The sequence below is a fragment of the Oryctolagus cuniculus genome, chromosome 1, assembly GCF_051225735.1.
Source record: "Oryctolagus cuniculus isolate XC-2025 breed Fujian yellow rabbit chromosome 1, ASM5122573v1, whole genome shotgun sequence".
In the NCBI taxonomy this organism is placed as follows: Eukaryota; Metazoa; Chordata; class Mammalia; order Lagomorpha; family Leporidae; genus Oryctolagus; species Oryctolagus cuniculus.
The window spans coordinates 99,358,200-99,381,247 of NC_142867.1; the positions used below are offsets into that span (position 1 = coordinate 99,358,200).

Below are 23,048 nucleotides of genomic sequence, written 5' to 3' on the forward strand. Positions count from 1 at the left end.
CCTCTCTCTGTGTAGCTCTGACTTTCAAATAAGTAAATAAATCTTTAAAAAAAAAAAAAAGATATTCCTTTTATTAGACAAACATGCTCTTAGGCCGGCGCCACAGCTCAATAGGCTAATCCTCCGCCTGCGGCACCAGCACACCGGGTTCTAGTCCCGGTCGGGGCGCCGGATTCTGTCCCGGTTGCTCCTCTTCCAGTCCAGCTCTCTGCTGTGGCCCGGGAGGGCAGTGGAGGATGGCCCAAGTGCTTGGGCCCTGCACCCGCATGGGATACCAGGAAAAGCACCTGGCTCCTGGCTTAGGATCAGCGCAGTGTGCTGGCCGCAGCAGCCACTGGGGGGTGAACCAACGGGAAAGGAAGACTTTTCTCTCTGTCTCTCTCTCACTGTCCACTCTGCCTGTCAAAAAAAAAAAAAAAAAAAAAAAAAGACAAACATGCCCATAAAAACAGAAACACTGTGTTTGGCTACATTTTGTCCTATTAGAATATTGTATGAACATGAGGACACTTCAAAAATTCTGTGAAAAACAGGATTAAAAGTTATGGTTCTTTTTTGCATCAATAAAATTTTGAAATTCATTCTTATGCTAGGTCTTCAACAGTTCACGAAAAATTCATATTATGAAAAGCCTAGGCCAGCGCTGTGGCTCACTTGGCTAATCAATCCTCCGCCTGCAGCGCCAGCACCCCGGGTTCTAGTCCCGGTTGTGGCGACGGATTCTGTCCCGGTTACTCCCCTTCCAGTCCAGCTCTCTGCTGTAGCCCGGGAGTGCAGTGGAGGATGGCCCAGGTCCTTGGGCCCTGCACCCCCATGGGAGACCAAGAGGAAGTACCTGGCTCCTGGCTTCGGATGGGCATGGCGCTCCGGCTGCATTGCGCCAGCCGTAGCGGCCATTTGGGGGGTGAACCAATGGAAAAAGAAGACCTTTTTTTCTGTCTCTCTCTCTCTCTCTCTCTCTAACTCTGCCTGTAAAAAAAAAAAAAAGCCTAGGCATGGATATATCAAATATTTATACCAAATAAATTTATCATTAATCTTATTTTTCCATGAACTCCAAGGCACCCTTGCAATATACCAAAACTGAAGACTACTTAATGATCACTAAAATTTCAATTTGAGATGAATATACACATATGACCACAAATGAATTTTCTGTGTCAAGGCATGGAAAGCTATCAGGCTTTACTATTCTACCAAGTTTAACAGACCATAAATTAACATACTAGGAATATAACAATATAGTGAATAAAAGTAGCTTCTTCCAAATCATGAATCTGTCTATTCAATTCTGAGGGAAATCAGCATTAATATAGAAATTAAATGAACTAACTAAACAAATCATCTGACACAGTACCTGCTTTATCTAAGGTAACATGATACCCTAAAATTTTTTAAAGAGCTCATTTTTAGGTTCCAAAGTAATTTAATAATAAACATTCTTAATAACATATGACTAAAAATGGGAAAGAAGACAATAGCATTTGTATCTACTTCAAATAACATTCAATAGGTCAGAAGAGCAATAATAAAGCAAATAGCAAAGCAAAAAAGTACAAACAGAATTCACATAGTTCCTTAGCATCTTGAATTTCAGAAACCCAACAGAGAAAGTTTATAATGTATTTAGAAAACAGATTATTGTTTCTATAAACAAGTGAGAATAATAAGGAATAATAATAAGCAATAGTTATTTTCAATACGTTGTACATCACATTACTGAGGAACTTTCAAAATTACTTATAAGATTTAATTACTACTTTCAAGAAGAACATATAAAAGTCATACCATATTCCCCATCATCTCTGCCTTGATAATCTTTGCTCCCAGCTTGTTCTTCTCATCAACACTCAGGATATGGATGGACTCATCCTCTGGACCACTGCTGGAACAACACACATTGAGAGCATATGAAGTACAAGTACAACACCAGTAACAACATCAAGACCCAAATGCTATTTTAACTACCCTATTCAGCACTGATAGAAGATTTTGGTCTTAAAACATAAAATTTAGTTCAATATTCTACCACAAATCACTACTTTAAGAATCTCTGCTAAAACAAGAGCACTTGGCAGTTATAATAATGACTGATCAAAGTCCCAAAGCAATGAAATAAAGAATTTAAAAATCAACTATTCATTATTTATTTAATATTTCCATATTTATTCTAAAAAGGAAATAAACAAAACTAGAATTAAGCCAGATTTCTACATATCCTGAGAAATTTCTAATGCAAATATTGCAAGTTATTAATTATCTAAGCAAAGTATAATCAAGAAATCCCACAACTTAATTGACTTCAAAGAATGAAAGCAATGATCATATATTCTTTTGCAAAGTCAGTTCAGAATTAGTCAGGCAAAATAAACTAATTTAAAATTTAGATTATGTCCCACACCTATACTACAGAAGTATCACATGGAAAAAAAAATTTCAGACCAGGTCAGATTCACTAAGCTTCCCATCTTAGAAACAGTCAAAGTTACAGTACTGGGAAGGTAAACCCAGGCAGAGCCTGAAAGACTCTCCAGTGAAGCAGACATAGCTAAGACTCCATTAATTCCAAGGCAGCTACATTTTATAGAACAGAGTATCAGAGAAGAGACAGACATACAGTGAGTAACCCCCAAAGAACTGCAGAGGGATTCACATAGTAAACCTCATAATTCAGAAACCACTGGGTGGAGTAGCAAAGGTATTGCTTCATCAGTAGGCAGTAATAAGCTCTAGGCTGGGCTCTAGGTCTACTTAACAAAGGTTTTTAAAAACAAGAGTCAATCTGTCCTCAGTTTTAGATCCTGTGATTATAGATCCTATGAGTTTAAACTGCTTGCTAAATTGGTTTTCTCCAGACTTAAAAAAGTAAAATTCTAGGTGGTCATGCACATGAAACCTCAGATGGAAGCAGTTTCTGCAAGCTGGCCCTGCATCCCCCTGGAGAAGCCTCCTCCTGCTGAGAAGCCACCTCCTGATGCAACCCTATCTTGACTCCCCTTCCCAAAGACACCCCTTTCAGCATGAAGCAGCCAGAGCTATCATCTGCCTACTGCCCACTAACCGATGTTAGGGCTTCCATCTCTCGGAGGAGGGAATGTGAGGAGTCACATGGGTTAACAGTCAGGGGATGCCAATGGAATTCAGTGTGTAAAATACTTGCTTCCTTCCCCAAAACTTTATCTTTAGCAAGAACAAACAGGCTGCCCTACTTCCATTGGAATCTCCAAATTTACCATGATATTAGCAAAGGAGCCTCTCCAGAGCCCACAGCTTACTATGAAAACAAGTTACTGGGGCCGGCACTGTGGCATAACAGGTAAAGCTGCAGTACCAGCATCCCATATGGGCACTGGTTCGAGACCCAGCTGCGCTACTTCCAATCCAGCTCTCTGCTATGGCCTGGGGAAACAGTAGAAGATGGCCCAAGTACTTGGGCCCCTACACCTGCGTAGGAGACCCAGAAGAAGCTCCTGGCTCCTGACTTTGGATCAGCGCAGCTCTGGCCATTGCAGCCAATTACGGAGTGAACTAGTGGATGGAACACCTCTTTCTCTCTCTCTCTGCCTTTCTCTCTCAGTGTAACTCTGACCTCTGACTTTCAAATAAATAAATAAATCTTAAAAAAAAAAAAAGAAAAGAAAAGAAAAGAAAAGAAAGATAGAAAATAAAACAAGTTTTCTACCCCACCCTTAGCAGGCCAGACCCGGGGGGGGGGGGGGGCGTAAATGAGGTCTTTGATGTTTCTTTGTCCCCACCTGGTAACTGAATGCCAATCTAATTGTCAAGTGGTTTTTTTTTTGTTCTTTTTTTTCCTTTGAAATTGTACTTAAAGCTGACTGCCACCAGTCCCCTTTGAGTTTTCCTCTCTTGGAAACCACCCCCCCCGCCAATGCCACTCTGGCTGGAGGTCCTTAATTCTAATAAATACTTTTAAATATCAAAAAAAAAAAAAAAAAGGGAAACAAAAGTCAAAAGAATCAAATGGTTTCCAACCAGCCTAACTATGTCCCAAAACAGAATTCAAGAATACAGAAGTTCAAAAATATACAGCACTTAACAAGTAAAATCTGTAATATCTAATAACCACTCAAGTATCACCAGACATGTAAATAGGTAGAAAAATGTAACACATAATTAGAACAAAATTCTGCTATCCAAATCAACCTAGAACTGACACAGATATTTAAAAAAACCGTATAAGGATATTAAAAGCCATTGTAACCAGGGCAGTGCTGTGGCACAGTAGGTTAATCCTCCACCTGCGGCACCGGCATCCCATATGGGTTCTAGTCCCGGCTGCTCCACTTCTGATCCAGCCCTCAGCTATGGCCTGGGAAAGCAGTAGAGGATGGCCCAAGTGCTTGGCCCCTGCACCCACATGGGAGACCCGGAGGAAGCTCCTGGCTCCTGGCTTCAGATGGGCGCAGCTCCAGCCATTGCGGCCATCTTGGGAGTTAATCAACGAAAGGAAGACCTTTCTCTCTGTCTCTACCTCTCACTATCTGTAACTCTACCTCTCAAATAAATAAAAAACCTTAAAAAAAAGTCATTATAACCATGTTCCATGTGTTCAAACTGTTACAGACAATGAAGAGACAAAAACAAGATTCAAACTGAATTTCTACAGATGAAAGCTAAAAAGTCTGAGATAAAAAATATACTATATAAGATTAATGGAAGATTAAAATTCAGAAGAAAAAAATAGTGAATCTGAAGCAATAAAAACCATGCAAAATAAAACAGGCAAAAAAAAGTTTTTAAAAATGAAAGGAATATCAGAAAACCATGAGACAAAATTGCTCTACCAACATACAACTTGAGGCCCCCAAAAAGGAATAGGAGCTAGAAGAAGAAGCCAAAATTTTTCATATTTGTAGAAATTACAGAAGCTCAAGAAATCTGAAGTACAAAACAAAAAAAAAAAAAAAGAAAAATTGACACCAAAGCACATCTTAATCAAATTGCTCAAAACAGATGGTAAAAAAGGACATTTTAAAGCACATATAGTAAATAAAACACATTATTTAGATACATAAAGTTCACTACGACAGTAGCCTTCTCATCAGAAATAACACAAGAAAGAAGAGAAAGAAACAACATCTTTAAAGTAATTTATTTATCAACCTAGAATTCTATTACCAGTAAAAACAAAAGCTAAATAAAGACATTCAAACACAGAAAGCTGAATGAATGTTACAAAAAGCCTTTGGGAAGAAAAAATAAAGATATATTGAAAGGTGGATCAACCCAAAGTAAAGAAGATGACTAGAAATGACAATAATGGTAATTATATAACACCTTTTTCTTACTACTTAAATCTCTTTCAGATAACTATTTTTAATGATAAGAATACATTTGGGGCTTAGAACAAGTAAAAGTAAAATGTACAACAATATTAACATAAAGAACAGAAAGAAGGGGAGAAGTGTAAATAAACTATAGTAAAGTTCTTACACCATATAGAAATAGGAGGATAATTTTGCATGCTGTCAAAGTTAAACCAACCACTAAAATTTTTTTTTTAATTACAGTGGCAGGCATTTGGCTTCACTGATAAGGCATCTCATATCACAGTGCTTGAGTTTGACCTCCAGCTCCAGTTCTGGCTCCCAATTCCAACTTCCTGCTAATACGGACCCAGGAGGCAGAAATAAGATGGCTGAAGAAGCTGGGTTCCTGCCACTCACAGGGAAGGCCTGGATTCAGTTGGGAGCATCTGGGGAGTGAATCAGCAGAAGGGAGCATTCAACCTCTTTCTCTCTCTGCCTCTCAAATAAGTAAAAAATGTTTACAATAATTATAGCAACAAAGGAAAATGAAATCATACTCAAAAAACCCTGAAATTTAAAAAAGCATGAAAAAGAAGAAAAACAGAAAAGAGGACATATAGGAAAAACAGGAAAAAAAATGGCAAAATTACACATTTGAATCTAATTATATCGATAATGATATTATATATAAATGGTCCTTCAGTTGCAATTTCAACAGCATTCACCAACACTTGATTGAATGACACACAACAGCAAGAATATGAAAGATTTCAACAGCATTATCAACTAATATGACTTAATGGACAGTCATAGAACACTCTACTCATCATCAGCAGAAAACAAATTCTTTCCAAGTGCATACAAAACATTTACCATGATAGACCACAGTCTGAGCCATAAAATCAGTCTTAGGGCCAGTGCCATGGCTCACTTGGCTAATCCTCCACCTGCGACACCAGCACCCCAGGTTCTACTACCAGTTGGGGTGCCGGGTACCAGTCCCAGTTGCTCCTCTTCCAGTCCAGCTCTCTCCTGTGGCCCAGGAGGGCAGCAGAGAGGATGGCCCAAGTGCTTGGGTCCCTGCACCTGCATGGGAGACTGGGAGGAAGCCCCCAGCTCCTGGCTTCAGATCAGCGCAGCGCTGGCCACAGCAGCCATTAGGGGAGTGAACCAACGGAAGGAAGACCTTTCTCTCTGTCTCTCTCTCTCTCTCACTGTCTATAACTCTCTAACTCTGCCTGTCAAAAATAAAAATAAAAAAATCAATCTTAATAAATATGTAAGGATCAGGTCACACAAACTATATTCTCTGACCACAATCAAGTTTTTAGAAATCATTAACTTCACTGGAAAATCCTCAACTATTTGAAAACTGAACAGCGTACCTGTAAGTAACCCATGAACCAGGAAAGAAAACAAAAGAAAATTACAAGGTTTTTTAAATTAAACAATTTTAAATATAACATATAACATATCCAAACTTGTGCTATGCTGCTAAAGCTTTAAAGACAGAAATTTATAGCTCTAAATACTTTTATGACAAAAATAGGAAAATGCAAATCTCTCAAATTAATGTGCCCCCAGCTTGCAACTTAAGAGTAGAAAAACAAGAGCAAATTAAAGTCAAAGTAAGCAGAATAAAAGAAATAACAAAAAGCAGAAATAGAGAACAAAAAAAATTAAAGAAACTCAATGTAACCAAAAGTTACTTCTTTTAAGACAATCAAAATTAATAAGCCTATAGCCTGATTAGGGAAAAAAAAAAGAATACAAAGTGCCTATAAAGGAAATGAGACAAGTAACATCACTAAATATTCTAAGCACTTTACAAAAAGGTATGTAGATGACAACTAGCACATGAAAAGATGCTTAACATCGGTAGTCATTAGAGGAATGCAAATTCCAACTATGAGCTGACACTACTCATACACTAGAAGAGTCAAAAAAGAAGACTGAATAACTTCTCAAAAAAATTCAGAGGAAGTGAAATTCACATAGTACTCAATGAAACTCTCAATGGTAATTAGAAATTAGAATTGGAAATTAAGTTGGCAGTTTCTTAACATTAAAACATACAAGTACCATACAACCTAGTCATTCCTCTCCTGTGTTTTTAATCAAGAGACAAGGAAGCATGTGTATATGAACATTCAAAGCAGCTTTTTAACAATCAAAAACTAAAATGTCTACCAGTAGGAGAATAGATAAACAACTGTGTTATATCTACCAATGGTACACAACCAATCAATAAAAATGAATGAACTATTGATAAAGGCATAGTATGAATGAATCTCATAGCAATTAAGCCAAGCAAGGGAAGCCAGATGCCCTCCCAAAAAAATCTACAATATTCGTATAAAACTTTAGAAATTGAAAGCTTATCTATCTATAGTTAAAGATAGCAGATACATGCTTGTCTGAGAGTGGGATCTGAGGAGAGGCAGGAAGGAAAAATTATGAAAAATTGAAAATTATGAAAGAGCATGAAAACTACTCAGGTTGATGGTTTCATGAGAATATATACATTTCAAAACTTGCCAAATTGTATGCCATATATATATATATGGTTTCTTTTATGTCACTTATACCTTGACAACGCTATTGCTGTTGATGATTTATCCATTGATTTGAAAGGTAGATTTGGAGAGAAAGAAAGAGAGAGGGAGAGAGAAACAGAAAAGGAAAAGAGAGGGAGGGAGAGACAGAGAGATCTTCCATTCACTGATGCATTCTCCAAATGGTCCAACGCTAGGCCAGACCCACGCCAGGAGAATGGAGTTTCATCTGGGTCTTCCACATGGGTGCTAGGCTCAAACTTGAGCCATCTTCCGCTGCTTTCCCAGGTGCACTAGCAGGGAACTAGATTGAAGTAGAACAGACCAAATGTGATGCTGGCATCACAAGCAGCAGCTTAACATGCTACACAATGATGCCAGCCCCAACATTGTTTTTAAAAACCTCAGAAGGAAGCAATAAAGTTAAAAGTGGAATATATCAGATCTCTCTCAAAATTTCAAATACAAAGGAGATATTTATGATATTACTAATTTTCTCAAATTCCTAGATTTTACCATATTCTATTGAAATTAAGCTATTCTTATTTTCAACATAGACTCAGAGCAAGGAATAGTAAAATATATACTACCAGATTAAAATTTGACCTAACAACGATTAAAAATCTCCTTGGATAGTGAATCCTTCTGCCATCATAAAGAAGATATCTTTTAACCAAGACTATTTAAATTTGAAAAAAAAAAAAACAGACATTAATCTGCAGAAATTCTATGGGAACCCTTTCTTCTCATATTGATGAAAGGAAAGGCAATATTCTGGTGCTTACACTAAGAAATCTAAAATATTTGAGGAAAAGTCCCTTTGGAAAGTAACATTTCCCTTCCCTTTATTTTCTGTGAGTAGACATTTTAAAAAAAAATTAAAATGAACAGTAGGGGCACTGCAATGGTGAGAGCACGAGAACATTATTACTTTTTATATACATCTATGAGTTCAGGTACTGTTAACTTCAGTAGCTGTATTTTTTGCATGGAAAATATCTTTCAGTAATTTTGTTAATATATAAATTTTAACAATTTATATTCTTTCCCACTCAATTTTCCAAATCCCCTGCTTTAAAAATTTACTGTTCCTCGGGCCGGCACCATGGCTCACTTGGCTAATCCTCTGCCTGTGGCACTGGCATCTCATATGGGTACCGGTTCGAGACCTAGTCACTCCTCTTCCAGTCCAGCTCTCTGCTGTGGCCCGGGAAGGCAATGGAGGATGGCCCAAGTGCCTGGGCACCTGCACCCGCATGGGAGACCAGGAAGAAGTACCTGGCTCCTGGCTTCAGATCAGTGCAGCTCTGGCTGTAGCGGTCATTTGTGGGGTGAACCAACAGAAGGAAGAACTTCCTTTCTGTCTCTCTCTCACACTAACTCGGTCAAATAAAAAAAAAAAATTTATTCTTCCTGGCCATTAGGTGGAAGTTACAGATATTAGTAAAACTTTCACATACATATATAATGCAAAATTAAATCATCACAGTTCATGCCTTTTCTAAAGAAAATCAGTATAATAATTGCCCCATGAAGTCTCTTGCTCCAAGGTCTGTCTCTCGAAATTCCTGTTTCCTAAGTAAAAAACAAACTCCTCTGTTCCCTAGTAAGAAACTTCTTGGCTACTTTTTCTTATGCATTCCTTCACTTCCAAGTACTTTTCCAGGGTTTTTTTTTTTTTTTTTTCCAACAAAGTTGTACCTAGTTCATACATTTTTCATCTCAACATCAGCCAGCTGAGAAAATAAAGAACTGAGACCAAATAAAATGGATAAGGGGATGGTTTCTCCAATATTCCTTCAAACCATTCTGTTATTCCAATAAATGTTTACTATAATCCAGATGTAGCACAACTCAATACAAGATTTCCTACCAAGTTCATTCAAAAAGTAAGCCATTTTGCAAACAAGCTTTAGTCTTTATAAGATCATAAGAAAGAAAGACAAAATCCATCAGTCAATTCACCTCCTTCTTTGAAGAGAAAGTTTTCAAGGATTTTAAACTACTGAACTAAATGTCAATATGGCTATAGACTTGTGTCTACTAATAGATGTGAGTAAAAGTATAAATGTTTACAGACAACTAATCCAATTATGAGTTTCTAGTGCAAGCTTTTCAAAAAATACTAAAAGTTTCTTTTAAAAAATAATGCCAATTGTTCCTTTCCCCCTTGCAAAAAACTGGAAATCTGTTTTAGCATCACAAGAAAAGGAGTTTTTTAGAGTCAAACATGGGTTCAAACCCAGACAGTGCTAATTACTAGTTTCATGAGGTTGGGCTAGTATTTTAACCTCAATGAGGCTATAAAATCAAGACAATAATTAATATCTACTATTTGATTATCAGAATGTAGATATTAAAGATTACAGTAATTGCAGTAATGTAATGAAATTCCAAACACAGTACCTTACCTGGTGATCAATAATTATTAGTTCTCTTCACAATTGAAGATAATTAGTGAGTCACAGGACAATCCTCCAAACAGGTCTACATCACTATCTAAATCCCAATGGTGAAGTTTCTTCAAAAAAAGCTTAAAAAGTAGAATTCTAGAGTTGTGCACAGATAAGAAGTAACCAATCCCTTCAAGGAATCACAGAATTAAAGCATAATCACTGGGCCATGGGTGTCAATTCAAGCTCCTCCTCTCTTTCTCTACATTCACTCCTTTGATTAAAGACTTGATTGGTCTCTCAACTACAGCTTCCTAACAAGTAAATCTGCCTCAAATCTGTTCCACTTCACAATCTACTGGAATCTTTGCAAATCTTATCTATTTAAAATCCTTAAAATATTTCTTTCCTACCACTCATAAAATATTGTCCAACTAAAAACCATGACTCCTGGAGTCATTTACACAATGTACAAAAATACCTGCCTACCCAACTTCCCACCAGTTAATTGTATTTCACAAATTGTTGAGAGTTTAGTATATGTTAACCACTGTACTAAGATTTAGAGATACAAAAACTAAAAAGAGATATACCATGACCTCAGGGAACAAATATACACTCTAAAATACTACTTGCAAATGCTTAACTACACAATGCTGCTCTTGTTCCCAGTTTTTCCTTCCAAATTAGTTGACCTTTCTCACTTATTATTGTCCAATAGGTTTCAACCTTCAAGAGGCTACAACCAGGGCTGGGGCTGGCTTTGTGGTATAGCAGGTAAAGCAGCTCCCTGTGATGTCAGCATCCCACATGGGTCCTGGTTCAGGTCCTGGTTGCTCCACTTCCAATCCAGCTCCCCGCTAATGGCCTAACAAAAGCAGCAGAAGATTGCCCAAGTGTTTGGGTCCCTGTCACCCATGTGAGAGATCTGGATGAAACTCCTGGCTTCCATCTGGTCCAGCCCTGGCCATTGCAGCCATTCGGGGAGCAACCTAGCAGATGGAAATCTCTCTCTCTCGCTCTGTCTCTCCCTCTGATTTTCAAATAAATAAATCTTTATTTTATAAAAGTTACAACATTCCCTAAACAACTTTCCTGGACTATGTTTCCCCATCTTACCCAGGGGGGAAAATCACCCCCACCCTGTGTGAAACTATCTAAGTACTATACCCATATCTGCAACTCTAAGTATTTGGCATTTATGTAACCACAGTTGTTCACATATCTTGACTGCCTCTCTGATACTGTTGAGTCCTTTGAAGGCACATACTATGTCATAATTACTTTTAAACCATCAGACCTAGGGAATATAAGAAGCATTCAGTAAATATAGGATATTATAATAAATTTATCAAATTCATATCACGTAAGTTCCAAGAAACACATGCAAAACTAACATCCTCTCTTTTCTTTTTACTTCATTCTTTGTCACACCAATCTAGATATGTTTTTACAAATCGGAGTAAGTAAAAGAAATAGTATATTTCTCAAACTCTCAGTATTCAAGGATCACTTAGGGAAAATATGTGCACAAAGAACAATAATTTGAGGGAGGGGTAATTTTGTTCTAAAGGTTCATCAAAATTTCAGAATAAAATAAACCTGGTATCAGTATTAGTAACATAATAATGAGAGGACATTTCAATTTTATGGGCTATATGTGAACCAAGATGATGTGTCACTTTATGTTGTTTCTCTGAAGCTGCCAAACTCCTTGTGGTCTATAAAAAGACCAAGAGAACCATCAATATTGTAAGGATAGTATGTTGAAAAATTCTGATCTCGGGGCCAGCGCAGCAGGTTAAAGCCCTAGCCTGAAGCACCAGCATCCAATATGGGTACCAGTTCTAGTTCTGGCTGGACCTCTTCCAATCCAGCTCTCTGCTATGGCCTGGGAAAGCAGTAGAAGATGGCCCAAGTCCTTGGGCCCTTGCACCCACACAGGAGACCCAGAAGCAGCTCCTGGCTCCTGACCTCAGATTGGCACAGCTCTGGCCGTTGTGGCCATCTGGGGAGTGAACCAGCAGATGGAAGACCTCTCTGTTTCTACCTCTGTCTATAACTATTTCAAACTAATAAACTAAATCTTAAAAAAAAATGAAAAATTTTTATCTGAGTCATATACAAAGAATGCCTAAATTTCTCTGTCACTCATAATCTATAGTCACAATTCCTTTTCTTTTAATATTATCACCCAAAGCAAACTCATCTATTTAAATGAGCAAACTGGATCCCTTACTTACCTGTACTAACCTCAAGGATCTTCAATTGTTCCATTTATTATTATTTTGTAAGTTTAGCATATTCTAAAATTGATACTGATTCTTTTCCATTAAAATACAAACATATTCAAGTATAGATACTTTTTCTTATTTTTATTTTGACAGACAGAGTTAGACAGAGAGAGAGAGACAGAGAGGAAGGTCTTCCTCACGTTTGTTCACCCCCCAAATGGCTGCTTCGGCCAGCGCACTGCGCCGATCCGAAGCCAGAAGCCAGGTGCTTCCTCCTGGTCTCCCATGCGGGTGCAGGGGCCCAAGGACTTGGGCCATCCTCCACTGCCTTCCCGGGCCACAGCAGAGAGCTGGACTGGAAGAGGAGCAACCGGGACTAGAACCCGGCACCCATATGGGATGCGGTGCCACAGGCGAAGGATTAACCAAGTAGCCACAGTGCCAGCCCCTGAAGTACAGATATTTAAAAGAGAAACAGAGAAGAGATGAGGGAGACATTTGATTAAATCCATATCTCTCACGTGTTCTATCTCTATCATTACATAACCCATAACCACATTTAGTCTACTGAAATCTGGTTCTATATTCTAGATTATATTACCAAAAAGTTCTACTGCTATCCCTCAAAGGGCTCACCTTTGTCATTTTACTTTACACTTCCCTTAAAAAAAATCCTCTTTCCCTCATTTCTCAGGATTCAAGCTTGGAATTCAACCAAACAAAGGCAACAAAGATATTCTAAAACCTAGCAAAGCCCACAAGTGCTAAGATAACTAGATGTCAAAGGAAGCTTAATAGAAGCAACTTATACCGTTTTGAAACAGAATATTCCACACAAATCGAGTATTTTCTCACAGGAATTAAACTGTTCATTAATAGATAGAAGGAGAGAAGGACACGTGACATGATATGTAAGAATTCTAAATATTTCTTACGCCAGTGCAGCAAAGATGTTATTCTGAAGCAAAAAGCAAGAAAGAGATTGCTTCTCTACTCTCTAAGTATTTATGATGAGGAGCAGATGCTTTGAAAGAAACAGCATCGGGGCTGGCGCCATGGCGCAGTAGGTTAAATCTCCGCCTGCAGCGCCGGCATCCCATACGGGCGTCAGTTCTAGTCCCAGCTGCTCCTCTTCCATTCCAGCTCACTGCTACGGCCTGGGAAAGCAGAAGATGGCCCAAGTGCTTGGGCCCCTGCACCCATATGGGAGATCGGGAAGAGGCACCTGGCTCCTGGATTTGGATCGGTGCAGCTCCAGCCGTTGTGGCCATTTGGAGGGTGAACCAACGGAAGGAAGATCTCTCTCTCTGTCTCTCCCTCTCACTGTCTGTAACTCTACCTCTCAAATAAATAAAATCAAAAAAAAAAAAAAAAAAACACCAGCATCATGGCATCTGCAACTATCCTATATACAAAAGAAGAAATATAAGCATTTTGGATTACTGCTAAATTTTAGAAGTCACCTTTAAAACTGATACCTAAAAAGTGAATCTTATTTACCCATTAAAATGTACTCTCTTTAAAATACATACACAGGGCCGCCACCACGGCTCACTAGGCTAATCCTCCGCCTTGCGGCACCGGCACACCGGGTTCTAGTCCCAGTCGGGGCGCCGGATTCTGTCCCGGTTGCCCCTCTTCCAGGCCAGCTCTCTGCTGTGGCCAGGGAGTGCAGTGGAGGATGGCCCAAGTGCTTGGGCCCTGCACCTCATGGGAGACCAGGATAAGTACCTGGCTCCTGCCATCGGATCAGCGCGGTGCACCAGCCGCAGCGCGCCGGCCGCGGCAGCCATTGGAGGGTGAACCAACAGCAAAAGGAAGACCTTTCTCTCTCTGTCTCTCTCTCACTGTCCACTCTGCCTGTCAAAAAATAAAAAAATTAAAAAAAAATACACACACACACCATTGGCTAAACCTGTCTGAGGAAAAAGTTATTAAAAGTGCTCCAGTCCAATGACATCTCAGAAAACTTTAGTATACTGAAAGTATTCTTCTAGCAGTGCTCATAGATTTCTCCTTAATTACTCTCTTCTTGCCACTTATTCTCATATTTTCTCTCCTGCCTAAGAATCTCCTGACTACACTCAACATCTAGAAAACCTGGAATCCTCATCTTTCCTTCACTGGTAAACTCTGCAAGGAATAACACCTAAAGGCTAAAAAATAGTACATGAGTTAGGTTTCTGATATTAAATTTATAAAATTAAAATTAAGAACATCACATTAATTTTTGCTTAAATACTACACTGTTTCCACTTCTGAAAGTACTTAGCTAATGTATTTCCCAACAGAACAAAAATGCATGCAAACACATTTTCATTCTAAGAATAGTAAGTCTAAAGTTTGAGGCTGACACCTATGACACTGAGATCCCATATCAGAGCACTGGTTTGAGTCCCAGCTGCTCCACTTCTGATCCAGCTCCCTGCTAATACACCTGAGAAAGCTTAGTTAGTATGACTCAAGAGTGCTTTGGCTCCTCCTACCCATGTGAAAAACCCAGATTGAAGTTCCAGGCTCCTGGCTTCAGCCTGGCCCATTCCTAGCCATTGCAGCCATTTATGGGATTAACCAGTAGATGGGAGATCTCCCCTTCTCTCTCTTCCTCTCTGTTACTCCACCTTTCAAATAAAGTAAACCTTTAAAAAAAAAAAAAAAAGTAAGCTTAAAATTCTTGATCACATGGACCACTGCTGATGGCTAGTCTTCTGCTATTTATGAAAACCAGAGTCTAAAAAGAAAAAAACTGATCAACTTGAACACATTAAAGAAAAATGACAGAAAAAAAATACAAAGGATGAAAAAACCACACTGTGTGACAAACATATACAGCTCATGAAAATTAAAAAGAAAAACTCAGAAAACAGAAAAACATATGACTAATTAACAAAAAAGAAATAAAAATAAAGAACACATTACAAATATTGCCAACTTAGGATGGACAACAGCCTGACAGTTAGGATACCACTTGGGGGCTAGCCCTATGGCATAGAAGGCTAAGCCTCCACCTGTGGTGCCGGCATGCCACATGGGTGCCGGTTCATGTCCTGGCTGCTGCTCTTCTGATCCAGCTCTCTGCTTATGCCAGTGAAGATGGCACAAGTGCTTGGGTCCCCACAACCATGTGGGAGACCTGGAAGAAGTTCCTGGCTTCGGATAGGCTCAGCTACAGCCGTTGTGGCCACTTGGGAAGTGAACCAATAGATGGATGACCTCTCTGTCTCTCCCTCTGTGTGTATGTGTAACAGTGCTTCTCACATAAATAAATAAATATTAAAAAAAAAAAGATACTGCTTGGAATGCCCACATTCCACAACATCATTTTAGAGTGCCTGGGTTCAAGTCCCAGTTCCACTCACAATTCCAGCTTCCTGCTAATCAGTAGGCACCCTGAGAGGCAACAAGTGCTGGCTCAATTACTTGGGTCCCTGCCACCCATGTGAGATACTCAGATTGAGTTTCAAATTCCCAACTTTGGCCTGGTCCAGCCCTATTATGAATATCTGAGGAATAAACCAGCGTAATGGAGACCTCTCTCTATCATTATCTCTGTCTCTCTCTCTTTCAAATAAGTAAATTAAATAACATCAAGAACACCCATAAAGAAATTAAAATCAATAAAAGACTTTGTTTCTCAACTAGGCACGTAACAAAAATTAAAAAGAAGTTCAAAATACTATTGGTAAAGACGCTGGAGGAAACCCATTTTCACCTATGACTATGTGACTGCTTAATACAACAAGATACATAAAAAGCAAAATGGGGGGTAAGAGGTCATTGGTTAAGATGTTGCTTGGAATGCCCACATCCTATATTGTAGTGCCTGAGTCCAAGTACTCACTTAGCTTCCAATCCTGCTTCCTGCTAATGCACGCCCTCAGAGCAGCAGTGATGGCTCAAGCAACTGCCACCACAAGGAAGACCTTGCTGGAATCTAGCCCTGGCACTGCAGACATTTGAGAGGTGAGCCAGCAGATAAAGATATCTGTGTGTGTGGGTGTGTACCTTTCAAAGAAAAGTTCAAAAAAATTTAATTTAAAAATTTTAAACTGCATATAACTCTTTCACCTGACAATTCTACTCTTTGAAAGTTATTTTAAATAACTAATTAGTATATTTAAATAGTACAAAAAATGGCACATGTAAAACTTCACTACAGCATTGTTAAGAGCAATAAACTTAAAAAAAAAACTCAAAGTCCATGAATAGGAGCCTGGTGAAATATATTGAGCTATATATAAGATTTACAATGCAACATTAGAAGAGCTTTTAAAGAAAAGGGTAGATACAGCTATATGGGTTATGTGAAAAGATTTTTAAGAGACACTGATTGGAAAAAAACAAAGTTCAGACTAGTACTTGCAATATGAAGCTATTCAACTTAAATATTTAAGTTCATATATTTATAAGTTATCTATATAAAAGTTTATAGACATTAAATATATATTGCACATATTTAAATGTACTAAAAATCCAAAAGGACACAGTTAACATTGTTAATCTGGTTAGTGTGATTAGGATTGGAAGTGAAAAGAAGACTTTTCTTTAATAGTCTCATTTATAAAGACATTATTTATATAATTACTTATATAATCAGTATCTTTAAAAATAATAAATAGTAAGAAAGATAAACAAATATAAGTAAAATATAAATAAAACCAATTCAACTAATTTCTCCAATTACCATTCATATCAGACCAAGATATTTAACAGCTGTTACAACTGCTCCATAATCTGGTGGAGAGACGGAACTATGGATGGTAATTTTATAATAAACTCTTAAGTTTCTTCCTGTCCTCACTGAAAATGCCTTCCTTCTTGCAGCTTATATGTCCTTCTTCAACTCTTATGCCTCTGATTCATCAACTTTTTTCATATTCCATCAAAATAACTTTTACAAAGGATAAAAATTTTTCCATAATTAGTATATAAAAGAAAAGGCCTCTTTTTGTTTTCAAAGCCAATCCATGGTTTTCCTTTTAACTTTATTTGAACAGATAATGCTAAATGGTTATCAGATGACAGGAAGTTTAAACCTAAGCTCTGCAAGTAACTATATAATATCATTAATAGCCACAAGAAGAACTAACATTTTTGCATTATTCACATAATAATAAGATACTATACTAACTTGTTCATATAAATATTAACTCATGCAACACCCCATTAAATAGACTGTATTCACACCTTGCTTTAAGATAAGGAAACTAAAGCACACCAAGATCAGGTGTCAACTTCTTGTTAAAGATCACAGGCCCAGGAAATGATTATTGTTACCAACAAAGTTGACAGATAACATAAAATACACTTGGTTAAATCTGAATTGGGGATTAAAAAAAATTACCATAAGTATGTTCAAATAATAAAAGGAGCATACCTGGCAACTCTTACTCATAACATTGTGTGAGTCATAACCTCAGTTCCCTGAGTTTCTGCATCCACAAAATGCAATAGTGAGATTGTGATTTCTTTCACTTTTAAAATCAGTTCTTGGGCCGGCGCCGCGGCTCACTAGGCTAATCCTCCGCCTAGCGGCGCCGGCACACCGGGTTCTAGTCCCGGTCGGGGCGCCGGATTCTGTCCCGGTTGCCCCTCTTCCAGGCCAGCCCTCTGCTGTGGCCAGGGAGTGCAGTGGAGGATGGCCCAGGTGCTTGGGCCCTGCACCCCATGGGAGACCAGGAAAAGCACCTGGCTCCTGGCTCCTGCCATCGGATCAGCGCGGTGCGCCGGCCGCAGCGCGCCGGCCGCGGCGGCCATTGGAGGGTGAACTAACGGCAAAGGAAGACCTTTCTCTCTGTCTCTCTCTCTCACTGTCCACTCTGCCTGTCAAAAAAAAAAAATAATAATAATAATAATAATAATAATAAAATCAGTTCTTGGATTTTTTTCTAGTTATAAAATCATTGGTTCTAAAACTCCCTAGAAATAGTACTTAAAAAAAAAAAGACCAACATATTCCCATGGTAATGTTCTAACAATGCTTCGCAAAATCATTGTGGGTAATTTTTTTTTTTTTTTGAAAGAGTGACAGAGAGAGAGGGAAAGACAGAGAGAGATTTTCCATCCACTGTTTCATTCTCCCAAAGGCCCATAACAGCCAGTACTGGGCCAGACTGGGCTTCTCATAAGTGGGGAAGGAGTCACAGACTTTCTCTAATCCCTACCATGTTCATTTAGTCAATACAACTGGATTTCTCCTTCAGCTTCCAAGGACGAAAAGTCTTGACTTAAACTAGAGTCCATTTAATTGGAGCTCCATCATTCAGTCCAGCCTTTGTCAGTGCCTCCTATAATATAGGTAAGGCTACCACATGCAGTGCCAGCACCCCATATGGGCACCAGTTCAAGTCCAGGTTGCTCCACTTCCAATTCAGCTCCCTGCTAATGTGCCTGAGAAAGCAGCAGAAGATGGCCCAAGTTCTTGGGCTCCTGTACCCACATGGGAGACCCAGATAAAGCTGCTGGCTCCTGGCTTCAGCCTGGCCCAGTCCTGACAATCCAGCCATTCTGGGAATGAACAATTTCTCTCTCTCTCTCTCTGCCTCTCTATAATTCCTTCAAATAAATAAATACATCTACAAAAAATAATAAAGTTACACACTGTGCTTCAGATGGAGTCCTTAACAAAAACAATTTACTAAATTCATGATCCCAAACCACAATATTTGCCTGAATTACTACCACTGGTTTCTGTTTTTTCCTAATACTTCATTTTACATGTCTCACTCATATGGCAATACTTTTCACATATTATAATGTCCACTAAAGTATAGTTTGTCATTATTCTTTGGACATTTTTCTTTATTCCCATCTCCAATAAGACTCGCCCTATGGCTTAATCAAAATTTGCCAGATCTGATTCTACTCAATCTGGGTTTCCTTATCTTCTGACAAAGCCCTGTGTAAAACAGTAAGTGCTACCTGTTTGCCTTATCATTACACATACAACCATGATTCTACCTATATTTACTTTTAAAACTCTACCATTACCTTTAAATTTTATCAATTGTCCAAAGTGAATTATTTCTTCCTATGTAAAACAACAACATAACTCATGCTTTCCTCTATAGGATTTCTGGCATATGCTTGTCATTTCGTATCTGGACTGTGGTAGCATATCTTCCTTCACTTTCCCAGATCTCCTGTAGACACATGGTATTTACATTTACAATCAAACTTAACAATGAGCTAATTTTCTTAGAAAGTAATATGGCATTAGCAACAAAATCTACTAAAATATTTCCTGCACACATCCTTTTAAAAGTCTAGCTTGTTCTGCCTTTTAAACTGGAAAAAAGCAACAAAATCTGAGCAAATATAGCAGCTGAATTTTTTTCAGCTCCTGGTAAAATAAAATTGTGAAATGAAATACAATTCATAAAAACTACTGTACTGCCAAGTCTTTATATCTTATCTCTCCCATCAATTTCAAGAAATTGGAGAGTAATAAACAGTTAATAAAATAACGTATTCTAAATATACAGGTCAGTTCTTTGACTCCTCAGAGTGTTAAAACTCATTTACCAGTTTTAAAAACAAATGATAAAATACCCAGCAAATGTAGACTTTGTGTCTTGCAGATATTCTCTTTTCGGAGGGTCATCTTGCAAACTTTCAGGGTGTGATTTTTCTTTCACGTCTTCTGAAATGTGTCCACAGTCAATGCTGCTGATTTCTGAAAGCTTTTGATCTGAATGTTTCTTGCCTCCTTCACTTCCATCAGATCCACTCAATGATGTTAAAATTTTCTCACTGTTTTCGATAGGTTTTCGAAAACCACAACGCAAAGAACCCTCAGCTGCCCATGATGTAGATGAATGAGATGGTTCCAAATTTCTGCTCTTGCTGTGAAATGACAAGTCTTCATCATCAGAAGGTCTTAAGAATTTGGGTCTCAAATTCCCAGAAGAAAACTCTCGATTTTGCCTTGGAACAGAATCTCTCCTATATGTTTCTAAAGATTCAGATCTCTTATCTTTTTCATCCCCAATAAATTTATCTTTACTGCTACAATTTGCAATATCTGTTGCATTGTATCTATCCTTTGAACTTTTACTGTATTTTACAAAGTCTGATTTTCTACTTTCTTGATTATTTTGTGTTATATCTGAATATGCTGGTTTCCTCCACCGTTCTCTTCTATAATCTTCTTTTTTGGATGCAATTTTTTCAGCTTCTTCTAATTTCGACTGAAATATTTCCATTGACTATAAAGGAAAAAAAATTAAATAACGTATCTAAAATTAAGAAAGGCTCAGTGACTTGCCCCAACATACCACTGTGTTTATCACTTCCAAGTGACAGAATGAAAAAAAAGTTTTCAGGTTGGGGGGAAAGACCCAGACAATCATCTTGCACATCTTTGACAGGCAGAGAGACAGCTACGGAGAAAGAGAAAGAGCTCCCATCTGCTGGTTCACTCCCCAAATGTTTGCAACCACAGGGCCTTGGCTGGGCCGCCTAGGGCCAAATCCAGGAGATAGGAACTCAATTCCAGGTCTCCCACATGAGCGGCAGGAACTCCATTACTGGAGTCATCAATACCACTTCCTGGAGTCTATATCAGCAGAAAAGTAGAGTCAGGAGCCAGAGCCAGAGCCAGGTATTAAATCCAGGTACAATGATGTAGCATCACTGATGTAGCATGCAGGAATCCTTTTTTTTTTTTTTTTTTTTTTTTTTTTTGACAGGCAGAGTGGACAGTGAGAGAGAGAGAGAGAGAGAAAGGTCTTCCTTTTGCCATTGGTTCACCCTCCAATGGCCGCCGCGGCCGGTGCGCTGTGGCCGGCGCACCACGCTGATCCGAAGGCAGGAGCCAGGTGCTTCTCCTGGTCTCCCATGGGGTACAGGGCCCAAGCAATTGGGCCATCCTCCACTGCACTCCCGGGACATAGCAGAGTGCCCCTGAAAGAGGGGCAACCGAGACAGAATCCGGCTCCCCAACCGGGACTAGAACCTGGTGTGCCGGCGCCGCTAGGCTGAGGATTAGCCTATTCAGCCACGGCACCGCCCATGCAGGAATCTTAACCATTAGGCCAATGCCCACCCCTAAAATGAAAACTTTGAAAACAGATAGCCCCATAGACCAAAGGCCCTGCTCTAATACAAAAATAGAAATCAGAGAACATTAAAGATATAAACTTAAAAATAATAATAAATAGGAGCAGGTTTATGACACTGCAGTTAATATACCACTTGAGATGCCTACAATCCTATATCAAAGTCCCAGCTTCACTTCTGATTCCAACTTCTTGCCAATGAGCACCAGGTGAGAGAATGGGGGATGACTCAAGCAGTTTGGTCTCCAACTCACATGGGAGACCCAGAATTGAGTGTTGTCAACACTTAGGGAATTAACCAGCTCATGAAGATCTCTCTATGCCTGTCTCTTTCCTTGCCTCTGCCTTTCATATAAATAAAAATAAATAAATGAAAAAAATTTTAATTAATTAGTTTCTACTGGTAGTGGAATTCAAAAGGACTATATTGTTAAAACACACAATAAAAGAGATTCATAAACACACAAACATACATAAAATGCTCCTATGAGAAAACAGAGGGACCATTGTTGTGGCATAGCGGGTAAAGCTTCTGCCTGCAACACTGGCATCCCATATGGGCACCAGTTCAAGTCCTGGCTGCTCCACTTCAGATCCAATCCTCCTGATTGCTTGGGAAAAGCAGTGGAGAATGGCCCAAGTCTCTGGGCCCTTGCCTCCCATGTGAGACACCCACAAGAAGGTCTTGGCTCCTGCCTTCAGCCGGGCCCAGCCCCACCCATTATGACTACTTGGGAGATGAACCAGCGATAGAAGATCTCTCTGTCTCTTGTCTGACTCTGCATTTCAAATAAAATAAAAATAAAATCTTTAAAAAAAAAAGGAGAAAACAGAATCATTCAAAAACAAGGACTAATTAATGAAAAACTGTACCCCAAAAAATGCTCAGATACACTTATTACAATAGAAAGTGTTGAAAACCAAACTGGCCTAGAAATTCTCTATACTTTAGGAAAAGATGAAAAATAGATATAAATTCTAAGAAAAAAGATATATGGACAATTGATTTTAGTGAATTTAATATGCATGCACTAGTAATTTCAGAAGGAAGAAGCAAAACTAGAAGGGTCTATTCAGAGTAGCCGTGAGTGGGAAAAGAGGTTTGGAAAGATTTATACATAAAACCCTAGTTTCTGAATTTCAAAACTCAAGAAAAAAATCCTTCACAAATACTAGATCATGGAAAGGTGTGCCTAAGTGTGAGCAAGCATACAAACGAGGGTACACATATTAACTGCAAAGGAATGAAAGTAAAACTGCTACCACGTTTTTATCTATAATATAATACTTAAATGGTCAATGAGATAAAGATAAAATTTTTAAAAATATTATTAGGCTATAATTCTCCATAAATATTTAAATTCACAGTCAAACTAACCTTCCTTGATATACACAACAGAAAAAAAATCTTCAAAAATGCAAAGAATCAAAAGACATACCACTTCACTTACTACTTCTAAACTTTAAAAAAACAGTGTTCAAGAGACAGGCATCTAGCCTAGCCGTTAACACGCCAATGTCCTACATCAGGGAGCCT

General features: G+C 38.6%; 1 protein-coding gene across 6 annotated transcripts in view; it reads right to left on the reverse strand.

Moving 5' to 3' along the window:
* The window catches only part of CWF19L2 (CWF19 like cell cycle control factor 2), a 167,777-nt gene that overhangs the window by 110,288 nt on the left and 34,441 nt on the right, over positions 1 to 23,048 (reverse strand). For 3 of the 6 annotated variants that reach the window (XM_089333346.1, XM_008261936.5, XM_089333350.1), the window contains exons 8-9: positions 20,004 to 20,659; positions 1,789 to 1,885 (exon numbers count right to left, since the gene is read on the reverse strand). In XM_089333346.1, coding sequence (XP_089189472.1) covers positions 1,789 to 1,885; positions 20,004 to 20,659 — 753 coding nt within the window. Of the gene's footprint in view, positions 1 to 1,788; positions 1,886 to 19,442; positions 19,595 to 20,003; positions 20,660 to 23,048 lie in introns of all 6 variants that reach the window. The other 3 variants (XM_008261932.5, XM_089333352.1, XR_016234260.1) reach the window with 2 other exon arrangements.